At 50.3% G+C, this 20,254-nt stretch overlaps 2 protein-coding genes across 9 annotated transcripts in view; one reads left to right on the top strand and one right to left on the bottom strand.

Annotated features, from left to right (window-relative positions):
* Nucleotides 1–232: 232 nt before the first annotated feature.
* Nucleotides 233–18,222, top strand: Cntnap1 (contactin associated protein 1). The gene is made up of 24 exons (XM_027947011.2): nucleotides 233–510; nucleotides 1,389–1,490; nucleotides 1,581–1,774; nucleotides 2,211–2,358; nucleotides 2,444–2,647; nucleotides 3,142–3,326; nucleotides 3,880–4,023; nucleotides 4,723–4,984; nucleotides 5,431–5,580; nucleotides 5,843–6,014; nucleotides 6,492–6,598; nucleotides 6,817–6,936; nucleotides 7,291–7,494; nucleotides 7,685–7,841; nucleotides 7,924–8,051; nucleotides 8,360–8,545; nucleotides 9,234–9,455; nucleotides 9,803–10,042; nucleotides 11,053–11,406; nucleotides 11,568–11,695; nucleotides 14,630–14,723; nucleotides 14,902–15,147; nucleotides 15,236–15,283; nucleotides 16,267–18,222. Exons 1-24 carry the CDS (start codon nucleotides 444–446, stop codon nucleotides 16,545–16,547), a joined length of 4,143 nt encoding a protein of 1,380 aa, XP_027802812.1. The 5' UTR covers nucleotides 233–443; the 3' UTR covers nucleotides 16,548–18,222.
* The window catches only part of Ezh1 (enhancer of zeste 1 polycomb repressive complex 2 subunit), a 34,973-nt gene continuing 32,602 nt past the window's right edge, over nucleotides 17,884–20,254 (bottom strand). For all 8 annotated transcript variants that reach the window (XM_071603374.1, XM_027947015.2, XM_027947013.2 and 5 more), the window contains one exon: nucleotides 17,884–20,141. In XM_071603374.1, coding sequence (XP_071459475.1) covers nucleotides 20,081–20,141 — 61 coding nt within the window. In that variant the 3' untranslated portion in view covers nucleotides 17,884–20,080. The remainder of the gene's footprint in view (nucleotides 20,142–20,254) is intronic.

The following is a 20,254-nucleotide window of genomic DNA, read 5'->3' as shown; positions in this document are numbered from 1 at the left end:
TTTTACCATTCCTGTGCCCCAGTCCCTGCGAGCCTCGGATTTCTCGGGGTATTTCCCGGCGACTGAAGATTTTCTACCCCGCCCTTTCACAGCAGCGCTGAAGCGCGCGCTTGCGCGGGGTCGGGAAAACGCGCGTGCCAGGAGAGAGAGGTTGGGGATCGGGGGGAGGTGAGAGGAGAGAGGGTGGAAAGGAGAGGAGAGCAGAAACCCAGGAACGAGAGAGAGAGAGAGAGAGAGAGAGAGAGAGAGAGAGAGAGAGAGAGAGAGAGAGAGAGAGAAGAGAGAGAAGAGAGAGAAAGGAGGAGAGGGGAAGGGGTGTAATAAGAGTCAGCGGTTTGCTGCGAATCCCAGGAGGAGAGAGCTTGGAGCTTGAGCCAGAACTGGAGCCCTAGCCGGGAGTCGGGTACCAGGAGGCGGCCGCCGGGGGCGGTCAGCCCTACAAGATGCGTCTCCAGCTCTTCTGCATTTTGCTAGCCACCGCGGTCTCTGGAACTCGGGGCTGGGGCTACTGTGAGTGTTGGGGTCGGAGGCAGGTGGGGTTGGGCCCAGGAATCCAGAGCCTGCAGGGCGGGTCCCACACCGCATTGCGGCTGGGTGGTCGTCGGTCTATCCCCGCCAGCGCGCGCCTGCTCGCTCTCATCTTTTCCTGCCTCTCCCCCGCGCTCCGCAATGCAGCTCCGAGGCTGCTGCGCGCTCCCGGGGCCGAGGCTGGGCTCAGAGCCGAAGATGGAGTCAGCCCATTTGGGGAATTCGGGGCTGGAATCCAAGCGGGAGCCGGTGCCTGGGTTTGAGGTTAGGGTTGGGCATAAATGTGGGACTAGTGACACAGGCTAGGGTTAAGGTTTTGCCAAAGACTGGGGCTGGACTTTGGAGCTGGCCCAGGGGCTAGAGTTTGTGGCTGGAGCTGGGTTTTGTGGCTGGGGCTGGGTATTTATGGCTGTGATCCAAACAGGAGTTGGTGCCCCTGATTGAGACTAAGACTGGACAAGGATCTAGTAATGCTATTAGGACTGGGGTTGCTGAGTTGGGAGCAAGACCTGGATTTGGGGTTGGTACAGTTTTGGGGAGCTCATAAATGGAACTGATGCTGAGGACTGGGTTGGATGAGTGTCCTACTGATGTAGATTATGGAAGATACTGAGGTTTGAGATTGTGTTTGGGGGGAATACTAAGCCAGGACAAATACTGGGCTAGGGAGTTCTATCCCTCCATAAGTGTTTCCCTGGGAGAAGGCAGCCTCCCCTGAACAAGCAGCCCTAGCTGCAGCCCAGGTTGAATGGCTGTCTTTAAGGTAGGGCTGGGTCTGCCACTGGGGGGCATAGAAGAGGAAGCTTTGGGCACCCTGAGAAGGGCCATAAATAATTAACAAGTTAATTTCCCAATTCCAGATGGCTGCGATGAAGAGCTGGTGGGTCCCTTGTATGCACGCTCCCTGGGTGCCTCCTCCTACTATGGGCTCTTCACCACAGCCCGCTTTGCCAGGTTGCATGGTGAGCTTCTTACATGTCGGAGGGATGGGGACTCCAGAAGGCTCAGGGGAGAAGGGTAGTGGGTGGTAAAAGCACTTGCTTCTTCTGTAGGCATCAGTGGATGGTCACCCCGGATTGGGGATCCAAATCCCTGGCTCCAGATAGACTTAATGAAGAAGCACCGAATCAGAGCTGTGGCCACACAAGGCTCCTTTAATTCTTATGACTGGGTCACACGTTACATGCTACTCTATGGCGACCGTGTAGACAGCTGGACTCCGTTCTACCAGCAAGGACACAATGCAGTAAGCCAGATGTGCACATTTGGGGAGCCTCCTCTGTTCTGGGGCCTGGGTGGGGCACTAGCCTGAGGGGGAAGGGAGGCAGTGGTGAGGGCTCAGATAAGGACCCAAGATTCCACTCTGGGGATTAAGTCCAGAGGTACTGTCAACTCACCATGCATGAAAGACACTTGGCTCATGGAGCTTAGCATACATTAGAATAAATCTAAGAGAGCTTTCTGAAGGAGGTGGCATTTTGTTTGAGCTTTAAGGGAACAATAGGATGGTGGGGGAGGACACTTTGAGTTAGGGAAACTGCATAGCTACACAGGCAAGGAAGGAATATTTGCTTTCCAAAAGTCAAGATTGGCAAGGTGTGAAAGCCATCATAGGCTGGGAGGCTATGGAGAAACAAAGCAGCGGGTGGGGATGTGGTTACTACTCTTCCCAACCCCCGCAGACCTTCTTTGGTAATGTGAATGAGTCGGCAGTGGTGCGCCACGACCTGCACTACCACTTCACCGCGCGCTACATCCGCATCGTACCCCTGGCTTGGAACCCGCGAGGCAAGATCGGCCTGCGACTCGGTCTCTATGGCTGCCCCTACAGTAAGGGAACAACGCGGAGGTAGCGGAGGGTGCCGGGGAAGCAGAGTCTCCCTGGTCTCGGGCCCACCTATTGTACTTCATGCAGAGTCGGACATACTCTACTTCGACGGCGACGATGCCATCTCGTACCGCTTCCCGAGAGGAGTCAGCCGAAGTCTGTGGGACGTATTTGCTTTCAGTTTCAAGACGGAGGAGAAAGATGGGCTACTACTGCACGCTGAGGGCGCCCAGGGCGACTACGTGACGCTTGAGCTGCAGGGGGCGCACCTGCTACTGCACATGAGCCTGGGTGAGCGCGGTACTCGCAAAGCTCTCTGCCGACGCCCACGCCAGATCTGCCCTTCTTTACTATCTTGACCTAAAGGCCTTTTTCTTAACATTTGGTGCTAGCAAGATTCTGGAATCAAAGTCAGGAGAACTGGATTCTAGACTCAGCTTTACCTTTTACCAGCTGTGTGACCTTGGAGAAGTCACTTCCCCAAGCCTCAGTTTGCTTATTGTAAACACACACAAACGGGTTATTATTTTGTATTTCATGTAGTTTTCATAGCATAGCACACGTGTAATGAAATAGAAAAAGCTATCGTACCCTGAGTTTTCCAGACAGGAAAAGAGACCCATAGAGGTTACTTGGCTTACTTTCAGCTACACACTGGCCAATGGGCCGCTTTGTCCCAGGCTCCAGACTTTCCCTGGGCCTCAGATGCTGCTTGCCTGGGGACTTAGGGCTTGCTCAGGTTCTCTTTTTGCTCAGGTTCTCACTTTGTCCCGCCTCATCCTCAGGCAGCAGCCCCATCCAGCCAAGGCCCGGTCACACCACGGTGAGCGCTGGCGGTGTCCTGAACGACCAGCACTGGCACTATGTGCGAGTGGATCGATATGGGCGAGAAGCAAATCTCACCCTAGATGGCTATGTTCAGCGCTTCGTGCTCAATGGTGACTTTGAGAGGCTGAATCTGGACACAGAGGTGAGCGATGGAGGAGGCAACATTTGGTTGGGTAGGGTGCTGGGAGAGTGGGTAAGGGACAGTACTCTCTCAGAGGTAAGACTTTGTTTCTTGAAAGTGCTGGCAGCTCTTTGCAAATTTGCTGCCCACCAGAAAGGCCTTTTTTTTTTTTTTTCCGATGTTGTTGCTATTAGCACACACTCCCACCCCATAACTACTGAGATGGGATCTAGAATTCAGATTTTACAGATCAGGCAAGGTAGGAAAATTGTCCCTTTGGATTCTCCCACAATTCTATGGAGTTAATAAGACCCTGACTCCAACATTCAGATAAAGAAGTTTAAACAGGTTAATAGACTTGCTCAAGGCTTGCAGCCACTTTATGGGGGATTCAGAGCTCAAACCTAAGGCTTGGAAGGCCAATGAATTTTGGTATGGACCCAGTGGATATGCGTGTTTCAAATCTTTATAATTATAAAATTTCTGGCACTGGGAAAACTTAAGACAAGGTGTGCGTAAGACAGGCACGAACACTCCTGTGTCCAGATAACCTTTTCTCCCACCCTTTCTGCAGATGTTCATTGGGGGTCTGGTGGGTGCTGCGCAGAAGAATCTAGCATATCGGCATAACTTCCGTGGCTGCATGGAAAACGTCATCTTCAACCGGGTCAACATCGCAGACTTGGCCGTGCGGCGTCATTCCCGGATCACTTTCGAGGCCAGTGGGCAAGGGGATATGGGAGGATGGGACACCAAAGATGCTCAGGAAAACAAAGTGGTGGCGTGGGAAGAGATCTTGGGAATCGGATAGAAGCCGAGGACTCCTCTCTCCTCGGCCAGATTCTCAAGTTGGGGGTATATTGCGGACTCACAGTGCCAACACCCCGCATCCCCTACTAGACAAGAAGTTGTAGTTGAGTCCAGTCACCTCTGTATTTAACAGCTGAGGAAAATGAGGCGCAGAGACAGGGAATGACTTTCCCAGGGGTCCTAATTTGCACAACTACTGAGTAAGGACTGGAATCGAAAGTCCTTTTTAAATCTTCTCCGCACTGGTGTTCAACTCTGCGCATACGCATGCTTGGCTGCTGGTAAGCCAAGGGTCTGGAGCCTGACTTGGGGCGAGAAATTGCTTCTCACACTGGAGGGAAGAGAAGGAAGCTGTCGCCTTCTAGAAAGAGTAGATCAGCGATGGAGAGCAAGCAGCAAGTGGAGAGTCCCGCGGGCAGACTTGTTTGGGACCCCCTCCACAGATGGATATATTTGGGCAAAAGGTCATGGTTGGATGTCTTAACCTCACTAACATTAGAGAAAGTATAGAGGCAGAGTCTTAGATCAATGTGAAAATTCAGTTACTAACAGAGGTACATGTGGGAGTACTGGCTCACGGGTGCTGATGTGTCCTTACTTCTCCTAGGGTAAGGTGGCATTCCGTTGCCTGGATCCAGTTCCACACCCCATTAACTTTGGAGGTCCTCACAACTTTGTCCAAGTGCCAGGTTTCCCGCGCCGTGGCCGCCTTGCAGTCTCCTTCCGCTTCCGCACCTGGGACCTCACAGGGCTGCTTCTTTTCTCCCGCCTGGGCGATGGACTGGGCCATGTGGAGCTGACGCTTAGCGAAGGGCAGGTCAACGTGTCCATTGCACAGACCGGCCGCAAGAAGCTTCAGTTTGCTGCTGGTGAGGAAGTCTGGGAGAAGCACAATTGAACTAAAGAAAGGTAGAGGAGGTCCAGGAGGGTGGTAGGGTGGACTGAGACCTTTGCATAATGGAGAGAGGAGAGGGAATGAAGGCAACAGGGTACTGGGAAAAGTGATTGAAGGCAGATAGAGGGGCTAAAGGTTCTGGGAGAAGCAGAAGGCTGAGGGTCCTGATGTTCTATAGGATTAGGGGGTCTGTCTCTGTGATGTTTATTACTCATTTCTAACTTTGCAGACTTTGCATCCATAACTGGGGTTATGGATAGTGAAGAGAGATGTCACTGCTCAGTATGAGAAGTGTAATAATGGTGTGTACATAGACTGCTGTTGGGATGAGGAGTGGGGCTGCTGCTTCCCCACTCTACATCTTTTTCTCTTATTCTATTACTACTTCCCCTACCCACACCATTCTTCTTTCTTGTCCAGGATATCGTCTAAATGATGGCTTCTGGCACGAGGTGAATTTTGTGGCACAGGAAAACCACGCAGTCATCAGTATTGATGATGTAGAGGGGGCAGAGGTCAGAGTCTCATCCCCACTGCTGATCCGTACAGGGACTTCATACTTCTTTGGAGGTAAGTAGGGGCACACTTGGCCAGACTCCTGTCTCTGGGTGGGAAAGCCTCGTCTAAATTCACTGATGAGGCCGCATGGAGAGTATTGTAGGAATTAAGCCATTTCACCTCTGGGAACTTGGGGTGTGGAAAGTCATTGACATAGTCTACACTTTGGTTCTAATCTCTTCTTTCTTTATGTCTGGCTCCCTCTTAACATTTCCCTGGGGGAGGGTCTCTGGGGTCTTCCCTGGGGAGGGCCTCACAGGGGTGGTTGCTCCAGGTTGTCCCAAACCAGCCAGTCGATGGGGCTGCCACTCCAACCAGACGGCATTCCATGGCTGCATGGAGCTGCTGAAGGTGGATGGTCAACTGGTCAACCTGACTCTGGTGGAGTTTCGGCGGCTTGGATATTTTGCTGAGGTCCTCTTTGACACATGTGGCATCACCGATAGGTATCCAGAAACCCCTGTCCCTAACAAGAGGTGACCCCTTTCAAAGCCCTTTTCCATGGTCTCCCAGTGGGAGTGGCCTTTCTCAATTATCTCCCTTCTCCTTGTCTCAGCTCCTTAGTCCCCCAACCTGGGGAAGGATTCCTCCTTGACATTTCACCTCCTGTTTTTCTCTTAAAGTGACACATGCTCAAAATGTAAACTATGCATCTGTTTTTGGTCTTAGTTTTTTTTTTTTTTCTTGGCAGGGGGTGGGGTGGAATAAGACATTTCTGCTCTTTTGTGGAAGGGGGAACAGTAGTATTTGAACCCTAAAGACCGACTAATGGCCCTGTATCTGGGCACATACCTGACTAGTTAGGTGTGTGGTATGTCACTGGGTCCTGGTTCTTTGGGAACTGGGAGTGCAGCTTATAGGGATCAGATTCCCTCTCAAGCTCCCAGTAAGGCCCCTTCCCTTGGTGCCTACCCATTCCCCAGGTGTAGCCCTAACATGTGTGAACATGATGGACGCTGCTACCAGTCTTGGGATGACTTCATATGCTACTGTGAACTGACTGGCTACAAAGGGGAGACCTGTCACCAACGTAAGCCAAATGGGGTGGGGAGGATCACAAGGCTGTCAGGGATAGGATTGGGCTCCCCCCAACGTTGGTGTTTTTTTTTTTTTTTTTATGGTGTAGGGGATTGAACCCAAGGCCTTGTATATGCTAGACAAGTGCTCTACCACTGATCTACAGTTTAAGCTGAGGTTAACTTTCTAGCCCTCTGACCCTAAGCTGTGTTTTTTCCACCTACCACCTAGCATTGTATAAGGAATCCTGTGAGGCTTATCGGCTCAGTGGAAAAACTTCTGGAAACTTCACCATTGATCCCGATGGCAGTGGCCCCCTGAAGCCTTTTGTAGTGTACTGTGATATCCGAGGTAAATGGCTCTGATGGGTGGTGAGGGGGCAGCTGACCAGGTAATAAGGGAAATATGGGGGGAACAGGAAGGCACAAAGTGGGATGGGAGCCATTAAGATTAAACTGTGGTGAGAGTAAAGGAGGATAGAGGGGAAAGGAAGGGGGACACTTTGGAGTTTGTCATTTAGCCTTGCAGATAAATTCCTGATCCATTCTAGCTGTCTCTGATCTCCAATGTGGAGGACCCAGGGTCTAGCTGGAACAGAGCTGCTGGCCATTTATTGGCTCAGAAGTTGTCTTGGTAGAGGTAGGCAGGGAGATGGGTAGAGAATGCCCATGTCCAGCAAAAGCTCTGTCCCCTCCGTCTTCCCAGAGAACCGAGCATGGACAGTTGTGCGACATGACAGGCTGTGGACAACTCGGGTAACAGGTTCCAGCATGGAGCGGCCCTTCCTAGGGGCTGTCCAGTATTGGAATGCATCATGGGAGGAAGTCAGCGCTCTAGCCAACGCTTCCCAGCACTGTGAGCAGTGGATCGAGTTCTCCTGCTATAATTCCCGGCTGCTCAACACTGCAGGTTTGGGCTGGGGTCAGGGAAGGCAGGTGGAGGAGCTGGAGAGAGACAGGGTAGAGGGGCTAGGAGAATAAAGCCTGAAAGTTTGACTGAAGGAGTTAAGCAAGGTCTGGGCCAGTTGGAAGGGCAACCCAGGGAGCCCAGAGGCTAATGGAGGGGCAGGGCCTGGCAGCTGCCTGCACCTCTTCCCCAGGAGGCTACCCCTACAGCTTTTGGATTGGCCGAAATGAGGAGCAGCACTTCTATTGGGGAGGCTCGCAGCCTGGGATCCAGCGCTGTGCCTGTGGATTGGACCGGAGCTGTGTGGACCCTGCCCTGCACTGCAATTGTGATGCTGACCAGCCCCAGTGGTGAGGAGGCAGATGGACAGAGTTTACAGGACTTTAGGGGAAGCCTAGCAGTGAGGCTGATCACCACATTTTGTCCCCACAGGAGAACTGACAAGGGGCTGCTGACTTTTGTGGACCATCTGCCTGTCACTCAGGTGGTGGTGGGGGATACGAACCGCTCCAGTTCAGAGGCCCAGTTCTTCCTGAGGCCTCTGCGTTGCTATGGCGACCGTGAGTGGCAGACCCCTTTTGTGTGCCTTTACAGAGTCAGTCTTCCAGTTTCCCAAATCTAGGCCACTTAACCCACTGGGGGTCTCTAGGCCATACTGACAGACACTCCTGCTGTGATCTGATCCTCATCTTTATTGCTCCTCTGCGCCTTACTCCTCTTTTTGTTCTGTTCTCAGTCTCCCCATGACTACCTCTCACCCTCCCCCTTTTATCTCCCTCCCCCCCCCCCCCCCCCCGCCTTCTTGAGGCTCCATTGCCCCTCCACTCCCCGACCTCCATGACAAAGCCTCTTCCCTCTGGTTTTTTAGGAAACTCCTGGAACACCATTTCCTTCCACACGGGGGCTGCACTACGCTTCCCCCCAATCCGTGCCAACCACAGTCTCGACGTCTCCTTCTACTTCAGGACCTCGGCTCCCTCAGGAGTTTTCCTAGAGAATATGGGGGGCCGTTATTGCCAGTGGCGTCGACCTTACGTGCGGGTGGAACTCAACAGTGAGCAGGCAGAGTCTGGGGGGGATGTGGGGTGGATGAAGGAGCTCTCTGGGGAAGCTGGGGTAGGAAACCAGGTCAGATGTCCTTTTGACAGGCAGTAAGGAAAGGGGCTTAGATGACTCTGGTTCCAGGTTTATCTCTGTCTTGATCCCTGACTATGTGACCTTGGGAACTGGCTTTGCCTCTCTGGGCCTTATGCCCTTTGCTTGTGAAGAAGGAGCTAGACTCCTGAGGGTCTTTCCCACTTCTGACTAGTTATGCTTCAAGTCTGGGAGGTGGGGCCAGAAAGGCTGAAGTGATCTTCAATTTTGTGAGAGGCCAAGGGTATGAAGTTTCAAGCAGTTTATAGGTTAGAACCTGTGGCTGCCAAGGCATGGTGGCATACTCCTGTAATCCCAGCCACTCAGGAGGCTAAGGCAGGAGGATTAAAAGTTCAAGGTTAGCCTGGGCAAATTAGGAAGACCCTGTCTCAAAATTAAAAGGGCTGGGGTATAGCTTGGTGATGCAGCACCCCTTGGTTCAATTCCCAATACAAAAAACCACTTCCAAAAAGCCTATGGACAAATTGGGGTGATAGTCAGGAGCTCTGAAGGGTTGAGGAAGAGAGGTTGTACCAAGCAAGGAACTTGTGAGGGATCTTGGAGGTTCGAGCCCTTTTCTCCTCACTACTTCCTGTCACATTGTCCAGCATCCCGGGATGTGGTCTTCGCCTTTGATGTGGGGAACGGGGATGAGAACTTGACGGTACACTCTGATGACTTTGAGTTTAATGATGATGAGTGGCACCTGGTCCGGGCTGAAATCAACGTGAAGCAGGCCCGGCTTCGAGTGGATCACCGGCCCTGGGTGCTGCGGCCCATGCCACTGCAGACCTACATCTGGCTGGAGTATGATCAGCCCCTCTATGTTGGTGAGCAGCAACCCCAAGGCAGGGTGAGAGCCTTCTTGACCTTTCCACCTCTCAAGGCACTCTGAATTTCCAGGAGCCCCATGTTTTGGTTCCAGTCTCCTCAGCTTCAGATTAAGCCAAGGTCCCACCTTTCCCACCAGTCCCTGGTATCCTACTCCATCTTTTTGCCCCCTTGTCTCCCTTCACTTCCCAACCACAACTTACTTCTGTCTCAAGCTGTACAGTTTTTATTTTTATTTATTTTTTTTTGGGGGGGGGCAGGGGTGGAACCCAGGGCCTTATAGGTGCTGAGTACATGCTCTGCCTCTGAGCCATACTCCCAGGCTCTCCATTCATTTCTTGACCAGGATCTGCGGAACTTAAGAGGCGCCCCTTTGTGGGCTGCTTGAGGGCCATGCGTCTGAATGGAGTGACTCTGAACCTGGAGGGCCGTGCTAATGCCTCTGAGGGTACTTCTCCCAACTGCACAGGCCACTGTGCCCACCCCCGGTTCCCCTGTTTCCATGGAGGCCGCTGTGTGGAGCGCTACAGCTATTACACATGTGACTGTGACCTCACAGCTTTTGATGGGCCATATTGCAACCACGGTCAGTGCTGCTGATTATGGGGGGACAGGGAACCACATAGCACAATGGGACGTAGGGAAGGCAGGAAAGAGGGTGCAAAGTCAGCCTTTGGGGAAACTAGAGTTGTCACTGGGTTCCTGAGCTCTGATTTGGGGGGAGTCAGGCAGTTGAAGATTCTGAGTGATTTCAAAGTCATAAAGGGGAACAAGGAAGGGATGGTAAAGCTAGCAGGTCATAAAAGCTCAAAAACATCAGCATGTAACTTCCCCATCATCCCACTGTCACCAAGGTAACACAGATTCCCCTTTGCATGCATATTTAGTTTGGCTGCATAATGTCCTTTGCCATTTCCTGTTTGACAATTGCTGAATTCCCAGTTTATTACCTGGTTCTTGGTTAAGGTGAACCTTGACATTCAGCATAGCAAGATTCTGTTCAGATACCCAGACTGCATCCTTCCTAAGGTTGGCCTAGGGGGATGTGTGAGTAGGCGGGTTACTGGTGGGAGGAGTCTGTTAAACAAGGGAGATGCAGGGTTGTAGCTCAGTGGCAGAGCACTTGCCTAGGATGTGCAAGGCACTAGGTTCAAATCTCAGCACCACATAAATATAAAAATAAACAAATAAAGATATTGTGTTCATCTACAACTAAAAAAAAAGGCGGGGAGAGGCAGGGATGTAGGACCAACTGAAAACTTCTGGTCTTAGTTTGGAAGTGTGAGCAGTGATATATTTACTAGATGGATTCAGGATATCTCTCCACTTACTCTGTATCCTTGGGCAAGTCACTACCCATATCTGAGTCTCAGTTTCTCTGTTTGTAATATTCAGGGGTCAGATTAGATATCTTTCAAAAGTTTCTCATGGCTTTAAGATTCCATTCTATGCCAGAGGGCCTTGAGAGGACCTTTAACAGAGAGTTATGATAGGGGTAGAAATTGAAGTGAATCTCAGGGTGTATGGAGGATGAACTTTAAACCCTCTGAATGAGAACTGAGGACTCTGATTTGACTTCACTACCTCTGTCTTCAGACATCGGCGGTTTCTTTGAGCCAGGCACCTGGATGCGCTATAACCTACAGTCAGCTCTGCGCTCTGCAGCCCGGGAATTTTCCCACATGCTGAGCCGGCCGGTGCCAGGCTACGAGCCTGGCTATATTCCTGGCTATGACACTCCTGGTTATGTGCCTGGCTACCACGGCCCTGGGTACCGCCTGCCTGACTACCCCAGGCCTGGCCGTCCTGTGCCAGGTTACCGGGGGCCTGTCTACAATGTCACGGGGGAGGAGGTCTCCTTCAGCTTCAGCACTGACTCTGCCCCTGCAGTCCTGCTTTACGTCAGCTCCTTTGTGCGTGACTACATGGCTGTGCTCATCAAGGAAGATGGTAAGCCCCACAGGATCTCTGCCTAGATCTCTGCCCTCACTTCCCTAAGGTGTTGTTAATTCACATAACAACTGATTCACTAATATAGGACCCAAGTGCGCTGCGAAGACAAGTTGTGAGATCTGAGAGAAGACCCCATGTTTTTTCTTCTCACTCCACAGGGACCCTGCAGCTGAGATATCAACTGGGCACCAGTCCCTATGTTTACCAGCTAACCACCCGGCCAGTTACTGATGGCCAGCCCCACAGTGTCAACATTACCCGGGTCTACCGCAACCTCTTCATCCAGGTATGTGTGTGAGGAGGTAGATGGATCCAGTCACAACCTCATGATCTCAATGTGGCACCCAAGAAAATATCAGATCTTTAAAAAAAATTTTTTTTAGTTGTAGATGGACACAACACTTTTATTTCATTTATTTATTTTTATGTGGTGCTGATGATTGAACCCAGCGCCTCACACATGCCAGGCAGGCATTCTACCACTGAGCTACAACCCCAGCCTGAAAATGTCAAATCTTAACATGTGTCAAGCATATTTCATTGTACAGAGAATTTTATGTGTGTCACCTCAAGTGACCCTCACAGCAGATTCTCGAAGTAGATTAAGTTGCCTGGCGTCCTTATCTTTGTTTTATAAATCTGTAAACGGGCTCGTGGAGTATAAAGTGATTTTCTCAAAGTCGAACCACTAGTAAGTTGCAAAAATAGAGCTCAAAATCAATTAAAAAAAAACACAATGTGTTAGCTTTTTGTTGCTATGACCAAAATACCCAACAAGAACAACTTAGAGAAGGGAGAGTTTATCAGAAGCTCACGGTTTCAGAGGTCTCAGTCCATAGATGGTTGACTCCTTGCTCTGGGCCCAAGATGAGGCAGAACATCATGGCAGAAGGGTGAGGTAGAAAAGTACTGCTCCATTCATGGCAGTCAAGAAGCAGAGAAGGGGAAAAGGACCATAGGAAAGCTGAACCATTCCAGTACACCAGTGGCCCACCTCCTCCAGCCATGCCCACCTGCCTGCAGTTACTACCCAGTTCGTCCATTCAAGCCAGAATGGATTGATTGGGTTACAACTCTCATGACCCAATCATGTCACCTCTGAATATTGCTGCATTAACATAGGAGCTTATGGGGGACATCTCTTATCCAAATCAACATTTTGCTTCTGGCCCCGCAAAATTCATGTCCATTTCACAATGTGAAATGCATTTAGTCTATCTCCAAGAGTCCTATAGTCTTGACAGTTCCACCATTGCCCAAAAGTCCAAGTCCAAAGTCTCTACTGAGACACAAGGCAAATTTTGGCTATGAGCCTGGTAAAAATCAAAAAGCAAGTTACATATGTCCAGTATTCAGTGGAACAGAATAAACATTCCCATTTCAAAAGGGAGGAATAGGGGCATCAAAAGAAGGCATGAGACCAAAACAGACTGAAACCCAGGCAGGCCAACAGGTCCCATAATTCTGCTTATAACTCCTCATATAACATCTAGGACACTTGATGGTTTGGAGATGTTCTCTCCAAAGAACTTGGGCAGTCCCATCCCTTTGGCCTTGCCAGTTGCAGCACATGTGGGCTCTCTTTTAGCCTGACTCTCTGCAGCCAGCACCTTTTCTTGGTAGACAGGCCACATTACTGACATCTGTGAATTTTTAGGGTCTCCACTCCAGCTTTGGTTTCACCTTCACAGCTTCATGCATCACCCTTTTAGAGGCAGCCTGCAGGGACTCTGACCCTGCTACATTTTGCCTGGCCTTTTAGGCCTTCCTTTGAAATCTCAGTGGAAACCCTCATGACTCCTTAATTCCAGGATCCTGCATTCTTGCAGAACTAGCACTTCATGAATGATGCCAGAGTTGGCTACCAGCTTGTGCAGGGTCTGGGTCCTCTGGAATAATGGTTGCAGTGGCTTCTGAGTGCTTGGGCAGCTAAACCCAGTGAAACAAATTCCTAGCTCCCCTTGTACAAGGGTGAGCTCTTGCTCAGGTGAGAAGAGATCCCCATGATCTCTTCTCAAGGGAATTTTCCTGTACACATCCTTGAGCCTGCAATGAGTATAGTCTTGCAAATCCTGGAGATGTCCTCAAACCATCTTTCCTATTGTCTTTGTACAAAGTACCTAGCATCTCTTCAGGGGCTATAATCTATTCAACAAGTGTAACTTTTTTGGGCCCCAGTTTTAAATGTACTTTCTGGTCAAGCTGCAAGTTTTTAAAATCTGTGAGCTCTTCTTTTTGCTCCTAATTCTCACAGTAAGCCTGGCCAAAAGCTTCCAGCAATATCTTTGCCACTGAATGAATGCTGTGAAATGAAATTTCCTTCAACAGACTAATTTGTCCATTACTTTTAACTTCAGTCTCAAAGTCTCAGGACATGGACAAAATGATGAAAAGTTCTTTGCCAGATGATAGCACAAATGGCCTCTACTCCAATTCCCAATAGTCCTCATTCCCTCTGAAACCTCATGAGCACAGTTTACATTCCTATTGGCATTTGCTCTTTTGAACTCCCACCAGAATCACTCATTTATCTCTGCTTACAACATTCTAAGACTTCTCTAGCCTGCATCTCTAAACTTTTCCAAATGCTTCCCACAAACCAGTTCCAAAGGCTTCTGAACTAGTTGCATGGCCACAGCAATGACCCTACTTCTCCGTATCAATTTCTGTTTTAGTCAGGTTTGTGTTGCAACAAAGAACAACAAGAACTACTTAGAGGAGGGAAAATTCCAGAGATTCAGTCCTTGGTGGACCAATTCCATTGCTCTGGGCCCAAGGCAAGGTAGGACATCATGGCAGAAGGGTGTTGTAAGGAGTGCTGCTCCACTTACAGCTGGCCAGGAAGCAGAGAGGGGAAGGGGCCATGGGGCAGATGAACCCTTCAAGGGCATGCCCCCAGTGACCCACCTTTTCTAGTGGTACCCTACCTGCCTACACCCAGTCAGTCCATTCAAACTAGAATGACAAATTAGGTTATAAGCCTTCATAATTTAATCATTTCATCTGAATAACTGTGCCATCAGAGGAACTTTTGGAGAACACCTCTAATCAAACCATATCAGGTAGCAAATCCTACATCTGGGCCCAGGGGTTGCCCACTTCAGATTGAGCAGGGACTCACCAGCTAGCAGGTCAGGTTTGGATAGAATAAGAGTTCCCTTGTGGTCTTGGCTGTGCCTGCAAGGTCCTCCCTCCCTCACTGTCCCCATCCCTGCCTCAGGTGGACTACTTCCCGCTGACAGAACAGAAGTTCTCTCTGCTGGTAGACAGCCAGCTGGACTCGCCTAAAGCCTTGTATCTAGGACGTGTGATGGGTAAGCTGTGGGTGAGGATGAGCTATGGGGGAAGTCCCTGGAGCCTCAAGGAGTGGGAAGACCTGGGAATGGCAGTGAGGGTGGCGAGAAGAATACGTGGGTGATGAGAACAGAAGGATTGATGACAAGAGGCTTCCGAGTGATTCAAACCCTTCTTCTTCTGGGCCTTCTCCCTTAGAGACGGGTGTAATTGATCCAGAGATTCAGCGTTACAACACCCCAGGTTTCTCAGGCTGCCTGTCTGGTGTTCGATTCAACAATGTGGCTCCACTCAAGACCCATTTCCGAGCCCCTCGGCCCATGACCGCTGAGCTAGCAGAGGCCCTTCGAGTTCAGGGAGAACTGTCCGAATCTAACTGTGGAGCTATGCCACGCCTTGTCTCAGAGGTGCCACCTGAGCTTGATCCCTGGTATCTGCCCCCAGGTACGTCATCTCTTGGACACAGAAGGGAGGGATGACAGGGAAGAGAAACATAGGAAGTATCTCATAACTGGTGCTTTCTTCTCTGTAGACTTCCCGTACTACCATGATGATGGATGGGTCGCCATACTTTTAGGCTGTAAGTATAGTGACCACTTAATTGCACCTCCCCAAACTACCCTGTCAGCATTCCCTCCTTGCCCCTGTCCCCAATGCTGAGGGGTGGCAAAGGAGTTAGAGGTGTGATAGTACAAAGAAGGATGAGACAGGCCATGCTGAAGGTAGTATATGATTGTGCTAGAGATTTTTTTATGTTTGAGCATGTCATACAGTTTCTTTTTTAAGTTGTAGATGGACAAAATACCTTTATTTTATTGATTTATTTTTATGTGGTGCTGAGAATCGAATCCAGTGCCTCACACATGCTAGGCAAGTGCTCTACCACTGAGCCACAACCCCCAGCCTCAGCACAGAGTTTTCTTTGTATTTTTTTTTTTTTTAAGAATATCAATCGAGCCTCCTAGCTTTGTTTTATTTATTTATTTTTTTTATGTGGTGCTCCGGATCAAATCCAGTGCCTCCCGCATGCAAGGCAAGCGCTCAACCACTGAGCTACAACCCCAGGCCATGGTGGTTTTTCGTATTTTTTTGGTACTGAGGTGCTTAACCACTGAGCATATCCCTGGCCCTTTTTTATATTTTAGTTAGAGACAGGATCTAGCTAAGTTGCTTAGGCCCTTGCTAAGTTGATGAGGCTGGCTTTGAACTCACAATTCTCCTGCCTCAGCCTCCTGAGCTGCTAGGATTACAGGAATGTACCACCACAACCAGCCCACCATAGAATTTTAATTGAAATATTAAAATGCAGCCATAGCTAAAGGTTGAGGAAAAAAATAGGGGTATACATCTAGAGAGATTAGAAATTGGGGTAATACCAGGGATATGAAAAGAGAATACCAGAAATAGAAGTTGGCAGAGGATAAACCAAGAACTCAACCTATCTAACAGCTTATTGTGGTTGTATAGTCTTACATGAATGCTTTTGGCCAAAAGTATGTGTCTATATGTGATGTATAGCTGAACCCCAAAGGTCTTTCCCCCTGTTTCTTTTCTTTCATTCAGTTTTGGTGGCTTTCCTGCTGCTGGGGCTGGTAGGAATGTTGGTGCTCTTCTATCTGCAAAATCATCGCTACAAGGGCTCCTATCACACCAATGAGCCCAAGGCCACCCATGATTACCATTCTGGCAGCAAACCTCCCCTCCCTACTTCGGGCCCTGCCCAGGCCCCCACCCCCACACCAGCTCCCACCCAAGTTCCAGCCCCTGCCCCTGCCCCTGCCTCTGGTCCAGGCCCCCGGGACCAGAACCTACCCCAGATCTTGGAAGAATCCAGATCTGAATGAATCAGGAGAAGGGCTTCAGGGGCCAAGTCCAACTCCTCTGGATTCCCCAATTCCTGTCTCTCCCCTACCCTATCAGGGACATTTGGCTCCTCTTAGCTGGCTCTGCTCATCCAGAGGATACCCCTCCTGCCAAGTTTGGTGGGCAGAGCTACAGATGGGACCAAAGGGAGTGGCCAAGCCTCACTGCCTAAACCAATGCCCTGCTCATCTGTTTCCCCAGGTCCCTGGTGTTTGCTTGCTCCAAAAGAGAAGCCTCATGGGGTTGAGATAGGCCCTTCCTGCCATTCCTGTCCCAGCCCTTGCCAGGGATTAACAACAGAGTGTAGGGGAGATTAACGGCCTCCCATCCATGTACATTATCAGCAGGGACAGATGTGTAGAATCACAGGGCTGCACAGGGCACGGGGGGAGGAGGCTGCTACAACATCCCCCAGCCTCCCTCCTGCCCTACAGAAAGTCTTCCATCTGCTTCCTCTCAGCTGGGGGTGAGGAGGGCTTCACTGCTGTCCTCCACCCCTTTTTTTGTTTTTACACAGAGACCAAGAGGCCTCAGTTTAGCACCTTAGTACCTCCGCTGCTTCACATGCTTTAGCCAAAGCCATAAAAACCCTTGCAATCAATGTAGAGAAAATAATGCAGACACCCTGCCTACCCAGTTCTCTGCTTTTCTATCCTTTTCCAAGATATGCAATAGCCTTGGTGCCTGTCCACGGCTCGGCCCCCTCTCCAATGCATGAGGAGCCCTCTTTCCTTCGCTCAGAGATGCTTCTTTGTTTGCCCAGGAGGTCATATTCTTTATATATATTTTTTGTTGCAAAGTCTCTCTCTAGAGGAACTCTATATTATTCTAATTTTTTAAATTATCTGTTTATATATAAAAGAAAAATTCAGTCGGCTGTCCTGTCCTGTGCTGTGCTGTGCCCACAGTTCGTAGTGAGCGTCTCCTGTGTCAGATGTCTCATGAGTGCGGCTGGTCACTCACAGGCCGCTCTCTGGCCTCCACTCTGAAGCAGGGCGGAGCCAGCTGTGCCCTTGACTACGTGCCAGTCCAATAAAGCAGAGTGGCAGAGCCCCAGTGTGTGTGTGTGTGTGGTGGCTGTCGTCGTGGTTAGGGGATAAATGGGGTGATTGTAAGGAACTAATCTGAGGGCTCAGGAATTTTTAGGCAGAGTTCTCAGAATCTTTGCACCACCTGCCAGGGGCCTGACTGGCTCTTGCATGATGACCACCCACTTTTCCCCTTTGCTCTCTGTGGATACTGCGGATCAGAATGCTGAAGCCCACCATCCCTGGGTCCTTCCAAGTCCCAAAGCACACACTATACAACTTGTCAACATGGATTCTAACACTTTATTAGATAAGAGGTCACAAGCCACAGGACTTTAAAGTGCGTGAAATTCACTGGCAATAAAGCCACATGTACACCAGCCTTCCCCCAAGTCCCATCACCTTGCACAGTCAATTCTTAGGTGTGGGGGGGAGAAGCTGAGACCCGTCATTAAAGGTAGGGGACAGCAGGGACAAAGGATGGGAATGCTGGAGGAATATAAGTATTAGTGGTCTGCAGCTGGGGAAGAAGGGGATTGACCAGTGCTTCTGCTTGCTGAGGGAAAGGTGGGGGTCAGTCTAACTCAAAGTCTGGAAATAAATTTTTGTCACCTATTCCTTACCATCAGCCCCTGACATTTCAAACAGACCTGACTCCTTCTTTATATGTCTCTGGTTTTCCCCAATAATGAGTAATTCAGCTTGAGGGTATCCCCGATACAATGACTACAACAAACCACAGCAGGTGTACACTTCGGAATCATGGTGAGGGCTGCCCCAACCAGGCGGGAGAGGCTGCCGTCGGGAGCTGGCTGGGTGTGTGCTGAGTGCAGTGCCCACCATTGTGGTGAGATTATGTGAGTGTGAGTGTGAGTGTGTGTGTGTGTGTGTGCGTATGCACATTTTACACAAATCCCTAAGAGGCAACTTGGCCAGAGACAGCCCCACTTCTTCCACGGGACAACTACTGGGGTGGGAGTAAGGGAGTGGGCAGCACAGACGGGGAAGAGTGGCTTGGATTCCCCAGGAAGAAGAGGGGATGCCCGCTCCCCATCCCAACACTCCCTAGGCCAATCTGTACCTGCCCACCTGAGTCCTTTCTACCTAGCACAAAGCTCAGCCAGCTCAGCACGCCAGCCACAGACATGGGGCAGTTCTTGCTAGATCCAGTTTAATAAATTTTCTGTGCCACATCAGCTCCTCCTGCCTCCCCTAGAAAATAAGACAGACTGGAGATTCTTCTACCCCTTTCTTCCCCTCTCTTGAGAAGTGGGATTTGGGCATGGACCCCAGAGGCCTTGGCTTAAACTCCACCCCAATCTACAGAACTTCTAAAGAAATAAAGTGCTTTGCTCTGCATGAATCCCAGAGAGAATGACACCATAGACTGGGACAGGTGGTCTGCCTGCTTCTTCTCAACACTGCAATACCCTCTGCCAGTCTGCCCTGCTCTGTGCTGCCATCCTACATGTGCAATTGTGCCCCTCACCCACCCGCAAACACATACTGCCAGCCCACTTTTCTAAACAGCAGGTGCCACAGACAGGAAGTAAATCACACCAACAACCTTTCCCTCTAGTCTATCTACCTGGGCCCCTCTACCCTGAGGAGATAAGCAACTCTGGCCTCTCTGAACACAGAGGCCTAAAAAGAACTACAGATCCAGCAGACCAGAGTGCTCTCTCTTGCCAGACATGCCTCCCACATTTGGTCAGTAGCAGCACAATGCCTGCCTGCAGTTGCTGAGCTAGAATTCTGGAAGCAATACTGGCACCTGCTCCCAGGAATCTGAAAACAGTTACCCATTCACCTCCAGAATATACAAGGAAGTCTTTCTCAAAGTCTGTTGGACCACGCTTGGCAATTTAACTGCTGTCATCAAGCTGGCTCTCTCCTTGTCCATGGGAGGGTGGCACTTAGCTTTCCCTCTTCTAGCCTTGAATCCCTGTGCTTAGAACCCACACCCTTTTGGTTTGGACCCTGCCAGAGGAAAGAGGTAGGAAAGTGACCCATCTCCCTCTGAATTCAGTGTGTGCTGCCTGCCAGGCTCACCTCTAACCCAGAGCACTTGTAGGCTCCAGAGACCAGATTTCACTCAGCTATGTCTGGCACCCAATTGCATAAGGACCATTGGCTGGGAAAGCTAAAAGACAGAGCCTGTTCAGAACTGCCTAAGTTGATTCCTGAGGCCTGCAGCTTGGGAAGCTGAGGAGAAATCAAGCAGTCATTTGCCCTGGCCCGTGCCCTCCTTTGAGGCCTGAGAAGCAGCCTCCCACTTCTGCAACTCTCTCCTAGGAGACCAAGCCCTAGCTGCCTGGCTCCCCTCTCACTGAGATGGTTTTGTGCCTGTGGGACACAGCTGAGGCCTCACTACAGAGGGAATGGTTGGGGTTTCTCGGCGTGGAAGACACACAGTGCAGGAACTCAAGCAGCAGTGGTGTGTGCATGAAAGCAAAGACAGTGCTGCTACCACAGCGCCAGGAAGGCTAAAGGACGTCGGTCTCCCTCTCTATCCCCACGTACTTGAGGGCATCCGCTTGACTGTACCTGTCCCAGAGTAGGAAGGAGAAAAGAAAAAATGATTTACAAGATGGGGTCCCCTCCCGTTTCACTTCCCCTCCTGCTTCCTAATAGCAGTTTTCAACAATATTTTTCTGAGG

The sequence above is a fragment of the Marmota flaviventris genome, chromosome 17 (assembly GCF_047511675.1).
Source record: "Marmota flaviventris isolate mMarFla1 chromosome 17, mMarFla1.hap1, whole genome shotgun sequence".
NCBI lineage: Eukaryota > Metazoa > Chordata > Mammalia > Rodentia > Sciuridae > Marmota > Marmota flaviventris.
Note: the sequence above shows the minus strand (reverse complement) of the source record. Positions and strands in the feature narration are given on the sequence as shown.